Below are 18,072 nucleotides of genomic sequence, written 5' to 3'. Positions count from 1 at the left end.
CCAGAGAAGCTGTGGCTGACCCATCCTTAGAAGTGTTCAATGCCAGGTTGGATGGGGCTTTGAGCAACCTGGTCTTGTGGAAGGTGTCCCTGCCCATGGCAGGGGGTTGGAACTAGATCATCTTTAAGGTTCCTTCCAACCCAAATCATTCTGATTCTATGCTCAGTGGCTGTGGGAAGATCATCAGACTGCTTTGCTCAGCTGACTCCCAGGCTTTAAGCACATAAGTAATGTGAAAGCGCAAATCCAGTTAAGCCAAGAGAGCTGAACTAGCTATTACTTCAGAAAGGCTTGTTCTGAGAGAACAGACCAGGTAAATCCAAGGTGCCTTAGATTGAAGTGTCAGGAAAACAACCACGATCACAACAAATACTGCTATTACCAGATGATAAATTTAGTGCAGTGGATGACCAAGAACCTCAATCTTACCTATAACTGAGGTAAAAACACTGTAAAAACTAAAGAATAACTGAATAAGCAAGATACAAGAGCACATACTCCTCAGCCATCCAGACTTCACAACAACCATGCCAGCATTGCTCCTGGCAACACAGTGAAACAGTTCACAGTTTAATCTGTTTTGAAGAAAAATGTATTTGGTCTATGTGCTATCAAAGGCTCAGGCTATCTTTATTTCCCACTAAATCCTCTGAAGCCAGTGATATAATTTCCTCATTTGAGACATGGTTTCAAGTATACAATATTTTTATTAAGATTACCAATATCTTGCCAATCCCCAAAGGGATCAATGAATCCAAACAATCCTGACTTTTCAAATTACATTCCAGTCTGTGTCTATGAAATTACTACTTTAAGACTGTAACTGAAGAATAGTGGGAAGCAAGCTACCTTCAAAAGGGAACTACAGCGTTATTTCACATCATTCACTTCCCCTCTGCTCCCCTTTTCAAGATGGGTGGAGAACCTTATGCCCAGCCAGCAGTCTCTCTTCAAAGTCTCCTTATTAGTACAAACAATAGGGATTTTCCACCAATCTAATTATTGAGGTCCCTTTCCTCTCTACCACTCACCCTTCAACCAACCTACTGGTCTACCCTCGTGGTTTACCAATCATTGTATTTCACTATTCAGCAAATTGGAATCATGTAAAATATCCACCCACATTTCTTTCAGCCATCAGTCAAAACTGATCTTATTTTAGATCTCATCAAGTACTTCAAGCACCTGACCAGTCACACAAATCCTTCCCACAGCAGCTTAAAGTTTGTCACAACAGAAGCCAATCAAAAACCAAATGGTGATAATGACCATCAACTATCTAAGCTACAGTTTTCTTTATTCTCCTATAAAACTGAGACGAAACAGTACAAGGACTTCAAGCCCTGGCATCTAACATTCCAGACAGAAAAGACAAGTAAAACACAAAAATAGAAAACATTTTAACACAAAACAAACCAAACCAAAACCCAAAACAAAATACCAAAAGAACAACAACAAAAAAACAAACCCAGGAAGACCAGACACCCTCAGCTAAGAGATGATTAACTAAAGAAAGCAGCCAGCACTTTATTAGACTTCAGCAAGCCTGATACCTCCAGTGACTTTCACTTGTTTATGCAAGGTTTCACAGCAATCAAAGCTACCCCCTCAAAGCCTGAGCAGTAGAAAATACGTTATCACTTTTTTAAAATCAGACAGGCTTCCATGCAGAATGCTTAGATCATCCTCAAAGTTTTCTGTAAGGTATCTCACATTCATTCTGAATAAAAATCTCTTTAACAAGACTCAACCTTAACCACGAAGGCCCACTGAAGAATTTACATGTCTTTGGCTAGTCCAAGCAAAACAAACCAAAGCAACATGCCTTATCAATGATGCAAGACTGCACCTTAATTAAAAACTCATATCCAGACACATTAATGCATAACCCCACACCTAAGTGCCTATGTGGATCTTGACTATATTCAAAGCTTTATTCTAACTTCTCAGGATTTGTTGAAAAATACATTTTGTGCAAATTACAAGCAATAATTGGCAATCTTTCTCCCTTCAATTTTTTGTTTCCTCCCATTCAAGATGGTTGCATGGAAAGATTTAAAAAAACCCAAAACTCAAATAAACAAGCCCATCACAATCAATTTATTTTTGTTACTGGAAAAAGAGAAAACAAAGCTATTCCACAAGTCAGAATGGAGACTTGTGCTTCAAAAAAGCTACCCAGTAGATTGAACCTCATAGGAAGATATTGGGGAGGGAAAAAAAAAAAAAAAAGGTGGCAACTGCAAGTTACTAAGCCACATCTTTAAGAAGAAATTCGCTACCCAAAGCTTAAAATAGAAAAAAAACAATTTTGTAGCTCTGTTTATCTACACGGATGCAGAATTGGAGATCCTTCAGCAAAAGCTTACCTTTGAGGTAGCAGTAACTTCACTTTCACGTATTTCAAGATGCAGACTGCTCACATACCCAGAACAGACAGCAGAAACCACAGGGATTTACTGAGAAATGAACAACTATCCTACCACTACACCTGCATTTTAATTTCCTAATCTTAATCCACAGGCATTCAGGAATTTTAGTTAACATGCACTTACATAAACAGCTTGATGTCTTCCTTTAGAAAAGAATAAACAATGAACGCAGCAGTTTTTTCTTCTATTTCAACTTCAAAAAGAAGGAACATTAGTTGGCCACCAATGCAAATTCAATGCAAAACTAGGTAACCTTATTTTCTTATTAAAAAAAGCCGAGCATATCCTATCTCCTTCAATATTAATATTCACTCTTTTTTTAAAAGGGTAATATAAAAAAGCTTTGCTCAGTTAAGGAAGAGCTTTGTTTACAAGGAACAAGCCAGTATAAACAGTGTTTTCTAAAAATACAGCAGTGTCAACCATCAGTGTGGAGAAGCGCTCATTCCACAAGTGCCAAAGTTTTCATAACAAAACCCCCCACATCTATTACAACGAGTATTACAATCAATTAGTTTCAGTGACCAAAGAGTAAAACTTTAAAAAAATGCAAACACAGTAATTTCCAGTTGTGGAGTGCTAGATATTCCAGGTTTACAAACACGACATCTTTTTGTTTATGCACACTTAGAAGTGATTTCCAGTCTGCTTTATTTTCCATCAAATACAGTACATTTATCCAAACAAAAGAATGTACATTCAATATAAAACATCTTGAGCAACAGCTACAGTCCAGTTCCCATTCACAGTATTTTTAGTGCAATGCACTAACAGGGCCAAATATTTCTCTATCCATAAAAGTATTTTTACTCCTGATCTTGTGATCAACATTTTTAGATATATTTTATACAAAAAGTATACATGAACACAAGGCACCTCCCTAACTAAGGGAGTGAACCTATATAAAAAACATGGTATTTCTTCTGATGTACAATACCTTTCAAATTGTAGCAATTTGACACAAATCACTAAACATTTTCTAAAAAGTAAAAAACAAAACAAAAAACCCCCCAAACCACTGACGCATGAAACCTGCCAAGAATTTCATAATGGTAGGTATGCAGCTGCTTTACTACAATCTTGATTAAAAGGTTAAAAAAGGGTATCTAAAACATTTTCCAAATTATACAAAGTCAAGTGCTACCCACTAGTGGTCATTCATGATCTCAAGACAAAAAACATTCTGAGTTTCTCCCATACTATCCTCCCTTTTTATTAATATTTAATGAAATAAGCTAACATTATAAGTGGTTGTGCACAGATTGTCTGTCTATAATACATCAGCAAATATTCACTACCTTCATATTAACATTAGTGTGTTGATCTTTCAAAAAATAAACTGAAAAAATAAACTGCAACTATCATTAAAGTGCTTGTGTATCTTTTTTTAAAAAAAGTAAAGAATAGAGGAATGTGAATAATCTTGTGAACTTCCCAGATGTTTACAAAGTTTTCCTATGAACCACATATGGAAACAAAACGGAGGTCTTTGCAGCAACTTCAGTACAGTGAAATTCACAATGTCCCAGAACCGGGAAATTAATCAATATGAACAAATGGATGTTATGGCAAATACTAAAAATTAGTACAATTCAGCCAATATACACTACGCTTTTTGCTCTTATACATACATTTGTAATAAATTTAAAACAGTATGTAACACAATATTTGCCCAAGTAGGATATCACAAAAAAGCTAAAGCTGTTCAATCAGCAATACCAGGGAAGACCAGTATGCACGATGAGCTCTCTGAAGGTGACCTCCTAAATGAGGAACACAACTCTTCTTCCAAAGGTGCTGTTCATTAACTTGCCTCTGTACTTTTTTCATTTCAGAAAGTTTGCTCTATACTGTGTCAAACCTCAACTGCATTGAGGTAACTGCTAATTTAGAAGCACATGTGCATTTCAACTACTTCAGTGTTTGGGAGGAGGCACTGTCCTACAAGCAGTCAGAATGGTATTAATTCAGTAAGAAGACAACAGCTTGTGAAAATATTTCCTCCTTATAGTACCCTTATCGGGATATTAGCAGTTCCAACAACAAGCTAATGTCTTTTTCATTCAAACGGACTTCAAACTTTCTGAACATCACCTGAACCTATCTGAGGAGAAATGGGAATAAATTGATACTTTGAGTTTACTGACAGAATTCTGTCTTAAATTACATGACATAAATAATTTATAAGGCTAAGCTTTTAATTCATGATCAAAATGCAGAAACCACTCCTCCTCTCAAATTCAGTGTAATTCCGGGTCCAGCTGAGCATATTTCTGAAGTTCTGTCCCACTTAGCCAGGATTCGTTACGAAGTCACAAAAGCACTAGATTACAATTTAACATAGCTGGGTGGCAAGTCACTATAAAAGCTGAACTCAAATCAAATTACCTCCTGGGAAGTAGTATTTCAGAGTTGAAATATAGGACAAGGCACATATACTTGGCTTTCTTTTCACCAAATATGCTAGAAAGGTAGTTCTGAATAAGGATGTTAAAAAACTCTTATAGGTATCTCTACTGTCTCTCTTCACTATAATTTTTTTGTACAATCCCCCAACTTCCAGGCATCAGTCGGTCACACTGAAATACAAAATGACCACATACATACCTTATTTCCTTTTTTTAAGAGGTCCTTTTAGGAATATGCCATCTTTAACATGAAGGCTACGGAAACTGAGAAACTACAAATACAATCCCTCCAAGTGCCAAAAAGTTCCCAGAGTACCATATAAGAAGTTTAGAAAATTCTTGGCCAGACTTCTACATGTATTTAGGCTTAAAACAAAAGTTCTTGATAAGACTTGAACACTTTAAAAAATAAAAGACCAGAAGTTTCCAAACTCGTGCTTATATAAATAAGCACTAAAAGAATCAAATTCTAAATTTGATGATTTCAAATGTGTTTGTAGGCACCTAACTCATACTGATTTCGCATCAAAGCAATTAAACATCTGAATTACATTCCAAAAAACTGTTCCATGTCTTTTTGCTGACAGGGCATAGGCAATATACATTAAAATTGGGAAAAAAAAACCAAAACAAAACAAAAAAAAGCACAAATGACAATTCCAACAAGTACACAGAGATTTTTTTCTGTCAACAGCTTTTACTGTAGTACCTTCTTTAGTACTTCTTCAACTGGGTCACAGAGAAGTTAACTAACAGGTGAAGTTATTCAAACCAAACAAAAGTAATGTTAATTTAAAAAATTTACTATTTTCGACATGTACGCATATTAGCTTGATTACAATAGATGCCTTAAAACAATTTAAAGAGTTGACTCAGTACAATTTAATCTATATTCTATTCCAACTTCCTACAACGACAAATTTAGAAATTAACTCTTTTCCAAAACACTAAAAACATGTAAGAAATGAATTTGACATCTACCTTAGTATTTAAGCCACTAAACCATAAAATGTTTCCGGCAATAAATCAACAACAGCAAAAGAAAGGCAGTGGTTTTGTTTTGTTTCCTTTTAAAGAAAAATAATAAACAAAACACTTTTTTTTTCCTCACCAGACAACAGCTTTAGATCTTGTACTTCTGCCTTTGGTTTTATTTTCTTCAGGTGAGTGAGATACATTTGCTTTGTGAGTTTTCTTATGATGTTCTAAAAAAGCTTTTCTGGCAAATGCTTTCCCACATTTATTGCATCGGTGCAGAGAAAAGTTTTTTGTTACTTTTACTTCAATGCCAACATCAGCTCCTTCATACTTTTTATTGGGAGAATTAGAGGTGACATCCTGTTTTGAACCAATCTGTTTTGTTTCATCCCTCTGAGGGCCTCTTTTTGTCACCTTATTTAGAACAAGATCAATTGGCTTTTTTATTGCTCTAATTTCTAAACTTGCAGTTATTTTCCCAAGGTAGCGTGGTGACTTTTTATGAACTACAGTTATGTGCCTTATCACATCACGCTTGCGACGTGTTTCATAAGAGCAGAGTGGACACCTGTAGTATTTAACATAAATGTTATTTCCATCTGTATGTAATTCAATGTGTTTTGTCAAGTTCTGTTTAGAAGTAAATTGGCGTTTACAGAGTTTACAGTAAAGCTGCTTGAAGTCAAAGCCAGCTGAAAGTTTTGGCTTCCTGGTTTTTTGCTGGCCACCTGCAGCAGATGCATTGGTTGATTTAGAGGTTGATTTAGCAGTTGATTTACAGGTTGATTTAGTAGTTGATTTAGAAGTTGATTTAGGGTTTTCAGGGTCCTGTTTAACTTTATTTTTCTGTGCTGACGGTGTGCTTTTTTTCTCATTTGAATGATTTGTTCCCTTTAATTCATTCTGCGGAGAAAGGGCAATGGAAGGGGGTGAAGGTTCTACAGAATTTGCTGGTTCAACTTTTACTTTTATTTCTGTGCCATTGGCAGTATTGTTGGGTCCTTTCTCTCTTTTAGAGTTCTTTCCAGAAAGAGTTATCTTGTGAACAATTTGCATGTGCCTTTTCAGCATTATTTGTGAACTATATTTTCTCTTGCACAGAAGGCATTTGCATGCAGTTAAGTTGTATTCAGCCTTTGAAGACGACTTTTGTTTTCGGGTCTTAAAAGATTTTTTAGCGGAAACTGTATCCAAGAACAAAGGTTGCCCAGGCTTTGTAGCAATATCAGGAGTAATGGAATCCCTTCTTAATCCTCTATGAACTTCATCAAAATGCCTCCTTACGTTGGCTTTTGTAGCAAAAGATTTATAACACACAGGACAACTTCTACCTAATGTTACAAGGACATTCTTGTTTCGTCCTTTCACAGAGGGCTGATTTGGTTTCTTTTTTGTTTCGATGTACTTCTTTAGCTCTTCCATCTTTTTTTTATGCACTTTTCGAATGTGCCGGCGTACACTCCGTCTGGAATGAAATTCTTTCCTACAAAGGCAACATATCAACTGGTGGCCAAAATCAGAATTATCCAGAGAGTCCACCTCAGGATTTACTGCTGGAGGCTGTTCTTCAGGAGTAGGTACCACCTTGTTTGTAACAGGATCAGCAGGAGGTAATTCTACAGAATCCCCAGCTGGGGTTGGGGCTGGAGCTGAAACAGTCTTGGGTTGCTCAGTGCTGGGTTCCTGTATTTGTACTGGAGCTTGATCAGGGGTACTACTGCTTTCTACATTCTCATCTGGGCTATCAGTCCTTGATACATATTGAAATACAGCATTCTGATTAGTTTCTATAGGTTCCAATTTAATTATATATTCTTGCTTATCTACCCTTGGATAGATTGCTTCCAGAAGATCATTTATGGCTTGACTCTGTTTATCATTTATATCTGGGAGGTCTGTGAAAAGAGGCAAAAGTATTTTTTAATGATTTGGTGATTTCAAATTATTTCAATTTCAAAGTATCTTTTAACCACTATGTCAATTCAGTCACCAAATTTCTACAAAAAAAGCTGTACTTGTACTATTTTTCTGATCATTTACACTTAGAGACTTTGAGTAATCATTGCTATGGCATCAGTACAAGTTACTTTTTTATTAAAAGACAATACTGGAAGTACACTCTTCTAGCATGCAGATGTGAAAGCCACCTAAACTAAAAATTAGCTTGCCTGGATCAAACTGATCTTTAAAAATCTGTATCAACTGCAAAAATGTCAATGACTCAAAAATGACTGAGCTTGCTCTACAGGTGTGCAACTAAGTCTGAAGTATTATTAGAAACTGATTTTCCACTGCTAGATATAGGCATCCTCAATAAAGGAACCTGATTCTGGAAATAAGCTCTTCTCTGTAAATTCTGAACAGTCCTTAAGAAACAATGAAATGTCTGTGTAACCTGAGCACTGCACAAAGATATCAGTAGATAAGAGGGAACTTAACTTCTGGGGCAGGGAAAGCTTTTAGTAATACTGAAGCAGTTAACATGCTCAGTGATACAATAAGATAGGAAATGCTAAGCGCAGAAAAATCCTGTATTATTCAGGAGGAAGATAAAAAAGTTTACTAATTTCTCAAAACAATAAAAACTGAGCCAGAAGTTATTCTAAGAAAGAGTAACTTCACTGAGATTCACCAAAGGTTCATCCTGTGTTCTACCCTGATAATGAGTTGGAACAGACTTAAAAATTAAGAAAGGATTCTCCTTTCCTTGTTTGTCTGATGCCAATAAAATTCTCCAGCTGAAGTTTGCTTTTGAAGTACTGATTTAATACACCTAGTCTCCAAAAAAGTTTTGTTCGTGGGGTTTTTTTAATGTTTTTGAAGCATTTATATTCTTGGCTTCCACAATGTTAAGCAGTGGGTTTTTCTTTGTTTTACCAGAAATACCGATAATTTTACTGTCTGGTAATTTTCCTGGATACCCCAAGTTTTTGTATTATGAAAACCAAGAAAAACAAAGGATTAGTCCCATTTTTACCTTCATGTCACTTATTATTTTACAGGCCTCAATAATATTCTGTTTTTAAATGCCGAACTAGTTAGTGATCTAGTTGCCAGCACGATACACTAAGCATCTGCACTGACATAACTAAGAAGTCAAGGTGCTACAGTAAAATCGTGAGACACCAAGATGATACAGTTCAGAGTTTTCCATGATCATTTGAAGATGTGATTCCTGGTAACAACTAATTAAAAACCCACACTTAGTCAGTGCTGTTCCTTTCACACTGCCAGCAATACATGAAGAAAACGGAGGGGGAAAAAAAAAATTAAAAAAAATGAGTGTCAGTACAAGAAATATGCTGGTTTTGTTACTCAGAACCCATCTTTTAACACTGAATTTTTAACACCTTTTGCAGTCAGTTTCAGATGGGACTACTTATATAATTTTTATCAAGGGTAAAAAGTCCTTCATTTAATTCCCTTCAGACCATTTAATGACTACACTAACAGAATACAGCTCAAAAAAATCAGCAGGGCATAGTCACGATTTTCACCATGAGGATGGTGAACTTTCAGTCCCAGCTCTTGTTCCCTACCTTTTATTTATTGAAAAATCAAAAACCCCTTCCACTTTATTCAATAACCATCATACTCAATTTTATATAAAAGAAATTTTACATAGTTTTATTCAGAGCATGTAGTATCATTCTCTTCATTTGCATCCCTTCTAGTGAGCAGTGAAATATGAACGCTAACCAGCAAACTAAATGAAGGCTAGGATGTCAGGAGCTGGATGGGAAGTCTTTACTCAGGGTACTCTTATTTTGCTTAGGAACTTTTGCATCTAAGTCAGATGCACTTCTAACCTTGCTCTGAAAATACAACTCACCCCTTTTCACAGGGAAGCTCTGTGACTCTCTGCAAGTGGCCAAGCGCACTCATTTAAGGGAGGTGACAGGACTAGTCTTCTCACCTTCTCCTTCACAACACTAGCTGACACAATATGGGAAAAGAATTGCCTATGTACATCTTTGTTCGATCCTAATTTTGGAAATATTGAGGCAGGAATGCACTAATCAGGAAAGAAAAATCCTCACTGCACCTATGTTGATCTAGTCAAGAGATAAAGATAACTAGAAAACTTTACAAAACATTTTTGAATGCTGGCACATTTCCAAATTATTCAGCTTTACTCAGATCAACAAAAAGTCATCACTGGAATGAGACTTTAATAAACTTCTTTTTCCATAAAAATATACTACTTTATCCTTTCCTCATCATCTTTCTTTTAATAATAAAGTTTGATTTCTACAACAAAGTTGGTGGGCTCAGCCTGATCAAAGAACCTCTTATTGCAGATCAAGGTGACATGAAGTGGTGGGAAATAGACAGTATTATTGAAGCACAGGTCCTCAAAGAAAATGGTGAACTTTTAGTCTGTGTTTCATAATGCGTAAGACTGAAGGACTGTGTCCATGACACTGAGCGCTTCCCAAGTACAAGAGAAAATGATGGATATTGATCCCAGCCACTTTACAGGATCCAGCTGAAGCCCATCAGAGCTATGCTGATCTAAAACTGAAAAGCCGCCTTAGATCTACACCCTTCTACGAGATTAATTTCCCAGTCCTTTGGCATGCTTTTTGGTATCTTTCACAGTAAAGAGGGAAAAACAGGAAAGAAAAAGGAGAAAGAGGAATACAAAGTGTTAACAGGGATACTCTTCATTAAGAGGTTGGACATATAACCAGCTATCAAATTATGACATTGACAAGGGTCTCAGTTGTTAACGCATAGGAAGTGCATGCTGTGGCTTCTTTATCACCATAAAAGTTATCTACTTGTGTTACTACTGAAATTTAATTCCACTTCTTTTTTTTGCATTTTGTTTCTGGTATGTTCGCATAAATGGTACGTAATGGTACATAAATGGTTTCTCAACTTCAGAGAGCTTTATTAACCATTTCAATTAGTAAGACTTACTATCATCCATCTGGAGACTTGGAGGACAATAAAACTTTTTATGAGTAATTAAATTTGGTAATCCTCTGAAGAGACTCCGGCACAATTTACACTCAAAAATGGTGTCCACATCTTTTAACAAGATATGTTTAAGTTGTTTAGTTCCTGTAATAAAAGAAACATTACACTTAACGAAGGTTTTCTGTTCATCTTTTAATTCACATCATCCCATGAAAATGGAAACACTTTAAAACATGACAATTTTAACAGCGTTTAATCTCGTGTTAACACCACTGCACTGTAAGTTTATGACACATATTCAAAGCTTCACTATGAAAACAAGACTAGTTTGGAAAAAGTCAAAGATTATGCAATTACAGTTTATAGGGAAAACGTGATGATTTATGATAAAAACTAACAGGTAACATTAGGAAGGAGTCCATGCTACAGTATCTGGATGCTGCAATATAATTGCCCAACAGGAAAGAACAAGCACCTGGAACATTTAAAGAAGCCTGCAGAATTTTTTCTTGAAGCTTATCCGAAAGTGCTGAGAAAACAAGATACATACAGCTACTTCATGTAAAATCAGTACCTGGTAAGGCAAAAAAAAAAAAAAAAAGAGCCTAAAATAAAATAGATCAAGAAATGTTACTGTATCTAAGAATCTGACCCAAGATCAAGATGATGATCCTTAGATAAGAAAGTAGAACTGTAGACATATTTTCAGCCTACTGAAAATACATATAATTTAAGTGGGAAACTTTTTTATTACAACATGGGCAGTGTGACAAAATATGCAGGTTTTCCAGACTATTATACACTGTATATTAAAAAATCCCCTACAGATACAGCTTGATCTAGCATTGTTGATGTATTCCAGCTCCTCCCATGCTTAAAGAACTAAAAGATTCAGTTTAAGCTACACTTCAAACCCACTCCTTCATTTCTCATCTCACAAAAATTAGGCCTACAATTAGCAATGGATTAACAAATGGTTAATACTTACCCACTACAAATTAGAATGAAACACTAGCTAACCAAAACAATTATCTTGTTTTTTTTTCTTATAATGGAATTAGCCAAAATTAATCAAAATTTGTTAAACAAGCAAAAATATAAACTAGACCAAAAAATAAATAGTATCAGACAACTATGAAACAGTATCAAGACATTCAAGCTGAAACTGACGTACAAGTTTATTGTCATCACAGACACGTAAGACTTCCTTTTAAAGATCAAATTCAGAGTCACATTGCAGAACCATTTCCTCTATGAACCCCTTTCAAATATTAATACTTTCATAGCATCTAATAGTTCTTCAATACAAATGCGCCTTACCACGACAACTTTTTCTTTCGTGATATAATAGTAGTACGTTTTTTACAACTGAGTTTTAGCAAAGCACGATGTCTTCTCAGTCTTCAACAATTCTTAAAAATGGGACCCAAACTTCACTAAGTGAGGCTACTGTCCAGTTTCTGTCCCCTCAAAGGCCTTTCCTTGGACATAGCCCTAACCTCGTCTTTTCTTCTCACTGCTCTTTCAAGTGTTACTACCTCACCTTCATCTGGCCTGTATTTTTAGACTACTGAACAAATACTTAGATTTAGTGAAAACCCCAAATTTAAAACTTATACAGATATCCCCCAAAGGCAAGTTGTTTACTCAGATCTCACAAACCATGCTTGAATTTCTGCAGATATAGAAAACTACTGAAAAAAAGCCATCCAAACAAAAGTGAAGATGCTCCACATAGATTGAATTCCAGCAAGTTGCCAAACTATAATTCAAACAAAAGGCCTCAAATCTGGTGACAGCACAAAATAAACCAAAATTTCACCAAAATTTGCTGGCAATGATGCCCTTGTCACAAACGCCTTCCCCAGACAAACAAAACAAAAGGATCACCTAAATCATCACTATTTCCCAATCAAGGGACACACAAGTTCCTCGTTCTCTCTCTCATTACACTGATATTTCAGTCTCTTTCTGTTCAGGACTAAAGTGTTTTTGTCTAATCCAAGTTATTGGTTTTAAGAATTACTGGGTGAGATTAAAGGATTTCTGACACACCAGAGGTCAGGCTAGATGACATGGTAGTCACTCCAGCCTCAAACCATCCTTATGCAACTATGAAGCTTTTCAGTGCTGGGAGTTAAAAAATAATTGATGATTTCAAATTAAACTGCAGACCATTAGGGACTTCTAGAAATAGCAAATAAATTTAAATCATTCACTGGTTTTGTGCATACAGCAGGCAGAGGGGGAAAAAAAAAAAAATCATCTCCTTATTTTTGACCCAACTGCAGATTGTGGCAACAAGCAGTCAGCCTCCTGCCAGCATATGCTGCCTCCAGCTTACTAAAGCCTTCTCTATTTTGTAGTTACATCTAATTCGGGTAGGTGATACTTTGTCAAATTATGCTAATAAAGTAAATGTTGACACCAGGATAACAACATAGTCACAAGAAATCAGTACAGAACACTGGTTGTTACCAATACTCCTCTGGCAGAAATACCAAAGTTCATGCCTTTAGCAAGCAACTTCGTTTAAAGGAAAAAAAAAAATAAATATTAAATTTCATCTGTTATTCTTAATGCTGCAGATGACAGAAGATTCTGCTAAAACCCCCTAAATAGTTACGGACAGTAATTTGGCTTTCATCTCTGTTTCTTTACGACAAGAATCAAAATAGTTTCCTTCCATAATGAAATGTTTGTTCAAAGCTAACCAGTAAAATCCTGGTCTAAGTCCTTTTGCCTTCTGTTCAACTTCCCTGGTGCAGGTGAGTGAAGGTGTCAAGGTAAACTATCAACTTCACACTTGCCAGAGTGTGTGAAGTAGCGCAGAGACAGAGTACTTTCAGCTACTTTGTGCTATTACCAGTAGAGATTCCATTAATCTGCTTTGAGCAAAAGGAGCCTGGCACACATATCTGAGGCCTGAGACAATCAAAACCAAACTAAAAAAGGTTATTAGTCACAAGTCTCCCATTCAGTAAAACCTTTCATATATATAAAACAACTCTATGTGGTAAGATCTAGAAACATATAGATAGTAGCATTAAAGACAATTATTTAATTAAAGAAATTTAATTTTCGTAATAACTGCTGTGTTCTTGCATCAAGGATTGCGAAAGTAAAATGTTTGGTTTGCCTTATCAGAAGTGTAGAAACAGACAGAAAACCCTAAAGGTTCAATCACCTCTGGCATGCTCACCCAAGTGCTCAGTTGTTTTTCTTAGGTTCACTGCTATGTACTGCAACTCCCAAAACCAATAAGGAACACCTTAAAAGTAACATGATAAAGCAATTCTGTAAAGTTTGAGGTAAATACTAAATTTTCTCTTCATCTTGGGAGTTTAGGATGAACTCATTAGTAACAGCAGGAGTGATGACACAAAGCAGAACAACAAACTAATTTTTAATGCTTTTGAAAGATACTTATACAGGAGAAGCAGTATCTTCACTACTTTATATGAAAACCCCTATTAAAAGGAAGAGCACCTAACACCAAAAACCTATAAACAGTTTGCAAAAAATGCAGAAAGTCAGATGTTGGTTATTTTAATATACTAAATATACATAACTCTTATAACAAAGTAATGAACTTCTTACAAATCAGGCATAGCTTCATACCTGATCGAAAACACTCAATGATTTGCTGAATACCAGATTTTGATGTCTGCAGAGGCTGCTGCAATAATGGAGGATCACCAGGTTCCAAAAGGTGCACTGAAATATATGAAAGAATAATAAGCCATTAGAGAATGCTCAAGTCATTTTTATTAAAGTGTCGATTTTCTGTGCATACAATAAACTAGCTAAAAAGAAAGACCAGGACTACAGTAAAAGTTGTCTTACTCAAAAGTTTTCATCTACTTTGAATGAAAAAACAATCAATACTGAATTTTCCAGCCATGATGCCTTCTTACAGTTTGCTGTCATTTTGATTTAAAGCAAATGTGTATTCAAAGCCATGTGTATCAAACACAAAACCATATATAAAACCAAATTAGCTCACCAGAAACTTCTGTCAATTAAAGCAGTTCCCCAGAACAATCTACTCGACTCTCATCATTCAAATGGAAACAGATGTACAAAAAAGCATTACTAAATACTGCACTTCACAGGTATGTGATTTCAGAGTTACCAGTACAAACCTCAGCATTGAATCCAAATTTAAAGCAGCAATGATCAGGAAAAAAAAGTGCAAGTGTAACTATACTGTATATACCAAAAAGAGCTATAATATTTTTACCAATAAAGCCACATTCGAGAAATGCTTCTGGTTCAAGCAAACTGCTGAAGGTACACCTTACTTATGAAGTTTCATTCCACATCATAAGCTTTGTAAAATCTACTGGAACTAAAACATTTACTGATCAGGATGACGGTTTAAGTTACTCTACTAAGCAGTATTTATGAATATGAATATCAGTAGCATTCCATTGCTGTATATGCATACAGCAACTAAGCATAGCTCAGAGGGAAACCCAAATTTAAATAAGAGCCCTACTCAGGCAACAAGCATGTGTTTGTAAAATTGTCAGTTAGGTGTTCTTTTTCATTTCTTATTGACAAAATAACTAGCTTTGTACTTTGTAAATCGGCTCCTACCTTATTCATTTGGTTCGATTTTTAACCCCATTGTAAGGTTTCCATTTTTAAATGAAGCACTGAGCATCTCTAAGTTACTTTTGATAAAGAGCACTAGAGGCATCATATAAAACTACTTAGAGATATTAAGTGCAAATAGATTAAACATATTTTGACAGAAAAGCCATTCTAAAAGATGTAAGGTTAAAAATAAATTCAAGCTGAAAAGAACGTCAGAAAGAAAAGCAATCTAAGAAAGGAACGATAGAATGAACACTCCTCCAACTATGCTGGCCCCGTAACATACTATTATATATAGGAACACTTAACAACCATTACAAATCAGCTAATCGTTTGGGGATTTCTAACACAATGACGTATTGTATTCTACTGGCCTAGTCCCTATTCTTCAAAGTAGTATATTTTGGTTTGTATACTGCCTCTAATATGCATGTGCAACACCCACTGACATCAAGAGGAGTGACATACGTGAAGCAGACATAACACATTGCTGTTATTTGTAAGGCAAGTATTTTAGCTTTTTTAAAGCACTAGAACAATTCACAGCCATTTCATCTTAAACACAAAGAACTGTTTCTACTTGTCAAACAATACCTACTCTCAAATTACATTTAATTAAAGGAGCATTATCAAAGTTGCCATGCTCATGCTTTCAACTATTAATTCCCCAAACTGATGCCTTTCTTTTCAAAACACAAGTGAAAGTATCCAAATAACATTCTCTACAACAAGGCCACAAGAAAAGAACCAAATTTCCTTTTAGGCTACCACTTGTAACAGTAGGCAGAACAATTACCAAAAAAAAAAAAAGAAAATCTAGCAAGTTAGCTAAGCCTTTAAAGTATTCATTACACTTTCCATTGATGGCATCTTTCATGTCACAGAGCAGTGGAATGCAACCAAACATTTCAGGACCCTTTTTTTTTTTTCCTCCTCTGAGAATAAGATCTTCAAGTTCATCCAGATACGTAAAGTAAAAACAACCAACAAACGCAAGAGATTGCCAGATTGTCATTTTTACAAGGAAAGAAAAAACAACAGCCTATTACAGTTTTTGGCAACAAAAAGCTCAGTTGTTTTACACAACTTCTTGCCTTCCTCTCTCACTACACACAATGCCCATGTGGTGGTTTGGGGATTACTGCACATCCTGCAGGCACTCAGAAGTCATCTTCGTGAAATAAGTTTAACATGACAGTTCAGGGATACTAAAAAACATTTACAAACAAAACTCAGAAACCTTTTATATCCAAAACTGTAACTGATGATGCACATTTGCAACACAACAACAGTTTCTACAAGCTTTTAACGGAAGACAGATGCAAAACAGCCGAAGCATCACACACCACTGTACCTGGTTCACAGCATCCATGGTGATGGTGGTCAGTCTGACAACACTTGTCCCTTAGAGGCATTTTCCGTGCGCACGAGCTACTTTCCTTCTACATCCAGCAGCTCGTTTCTGCTAAAATAAGCACATTAACTGTCACCCTCGAGCGGCAGGCGGCTCAGGAAGGAGAGCGCTAACCCCGCACACCCACTTCCTACAACGGCACAGCCAGAGCAGGCCAGGAGGCAGCGGCACCCTTCGCGCAGGAGAAAGTTTCCATTGTTTACAGCAGTCTCACAACGCCCTCTGCAACGGCCGCTGCGGCGAGCCCGGCCGCGCCGCTCCGCTCGCTCCCACCCGCCCGGGCCCCGCCGCCACCTGCCCCCCGGCCCGGCGGGAGAGCCCCCGGCCGCCGCCAGCGCGGCCGCCGTCCTCCCGCCGAGCTCAGCGCAGCCGCCCGGCCTCGCGCCCCCTCAGCGGGCGACTCCCGCCGCGCGGCTCTCCCGCCGCGCAGCGCTCCGTCCCCACCTCCAGCCCTCCTCCCGCAGCCCCGCCACCGGCACGGCGTCCCTCGGCTCCCGCGGGAGCGAGGGGAAAGCTGCGTCCCCCGACAGCCAGCGGCCGCTGCCCGCTCCCCGCGGCGCCGCCGGAGCTGGAGCCGGAGCCGAGCGCGCCCGCCGCCCCACCACGCGCGAGCCCGGGCGGGGAGGGGCGAGCGGCCGGCAGGTGACAGCGGGCGCCGAACGCGGGCGGCGGGAACGGGAGGGCGCGGCGGGCGGGCCGCGGCGAGGAAGCCCCTACCTGGGAGCGGACGGAGGGCTTCCCCCGCCCCGAGCGAAACTTTATTCTCCGCCGTCCCGCCAGAGCGGCGGCCGCTGACCCCGGAGCCGGATGGGCACAGGGGCAGGAAGTGACTGAGGCCCTGCCGGCGAGGGGACACGCAGTGCGCACGCGCTGCGCCCGCCGCCACCCCGCCCGCCCGGGCCGCACAGGTGCCGCGCGGCCGCACGCGCGGGCCGTTGGGCCGGTGAGGCGCTGCGCTGAGGCGGGACGGCGCGGCTGAGGCAGCCGGGGGGCGCGGCGGGCGGGCGACAGGAGCCGGCGCTGTCCTCGTCCGTTCCCGGTGCGGAGCGAGGCTCGCCGCTAATCGCTGCGCGGGACAGTGATGCGCCCGGCCCCCCGAGGCAGCGGAGCTCGGACACCCCCGGTGGGAGTAGCCACTGTCACCTGAGGTGGCATTTCCGCCCCCGTTTGTTGTAGTAAATTCACCATGCAAAAGGGTAGATCAGTGCTTTCAACACCTGGAGGAAAAACTGAGAGCTTTGTGAAGCGTGTTCACAACGTGAAGAGGAATCGCTGCACTGCAGTGAGTGGCCGGGCAGCTGGTGTCTGCGCA

At 38.4% G+C, this 18,072-nt stretch overlaps 1 protein-coding gene across 4 annotated transcripts; it reads right to left on the bottom strand.

The window, feature by feature from the left end:
* Positions 1–3,065: 3,065 nt before the first annotated feature.
* ZNF800 (zinc finger protein 800) lies at positions 3,066–17,625 on the bottom strand. Of its 4 annotated transcripts, none has more exons than XM_030480424.1 (5): positions 17,478–17,625; positions 16,701–16,808; positions 14,366–14,461; positions 10,745–10,888; positions 3,066–7,713 (listed from the first exon to the last, which is right to left on the bottom strand). In XM_030480424.1, the coding sequence occupies exons 2-5, from the start codon at positions 16,759–16,761 to the stop codon at positions 5,948–5,950; spliced, it is 2,067 nt and encodes a 688-aa protein (XP_030336284.1). In that variant the 5' UTR covers positions 16,762–16,808; positions 17,478–17,625; the 3' UTR covers positions 3,066–5,947. The 4 variants fall into 4 exon arrangements, with proteins under 4 accessions (XP_030336284.1, XP_030336283.1, XP_030336285.1 ...); XM_030480423.1 differs by having other exon boundaries at positions 16,701–16,811; positions 17,478–17,561; XM_030480425.1 differs by lacking the exon at positions 17,478–17,625 and adding an exon at positions 17,205–17,292 and having other exon boundaries at positions 16,701–16,811.
* Between the last annotated feature and the right edge of the window lie 447 nt (positions 17,626–18,072).

The sequence above is a fragment of the Strigops habroptila genome, chromosome 3, assembly GCF_004027225.2.
Source record: "Strigops habroptila isolate Jane chromosome 3, bStrHab1.2.pri, whole genome shotgun sequence".
NCBI classification, from domain to species: Eukaryota; Metazoa; Chordata; class Aves; order Psittaciformes; family Psittacidae; genus Strigops; species Strigops habroptila.
The sequence above is the reverse complement of the archived record's forward strand: the minus strand, read 5'-3'. Positions and strand labels throughout refer to the sequence as shown.

Bases quoted from the DNA above. Each gene is read 5' to 3' on its own strand.
- ZNF800 (XM_030480424.1), bottom strand. From the start codon at position 16,761: ATGCCTCTAAGGGACAAGTGTTGTCAGACTGACCACCATCACCATGGA. The intron at 14,462-16,700 runs GTACAGTGGTGT...CATATATTTCAG, and splicing joins CCATGGATGCTGTGAACCAG to TGCACCTTTTGGAACCTGGT. The intron at 7,714-10,744 runs GTAAGTCTTACT...CTCTTTTCACAG, and splicing joins AAGTCTCCAGATGGATGATA to ACCTCCCAGATATAAATGAT.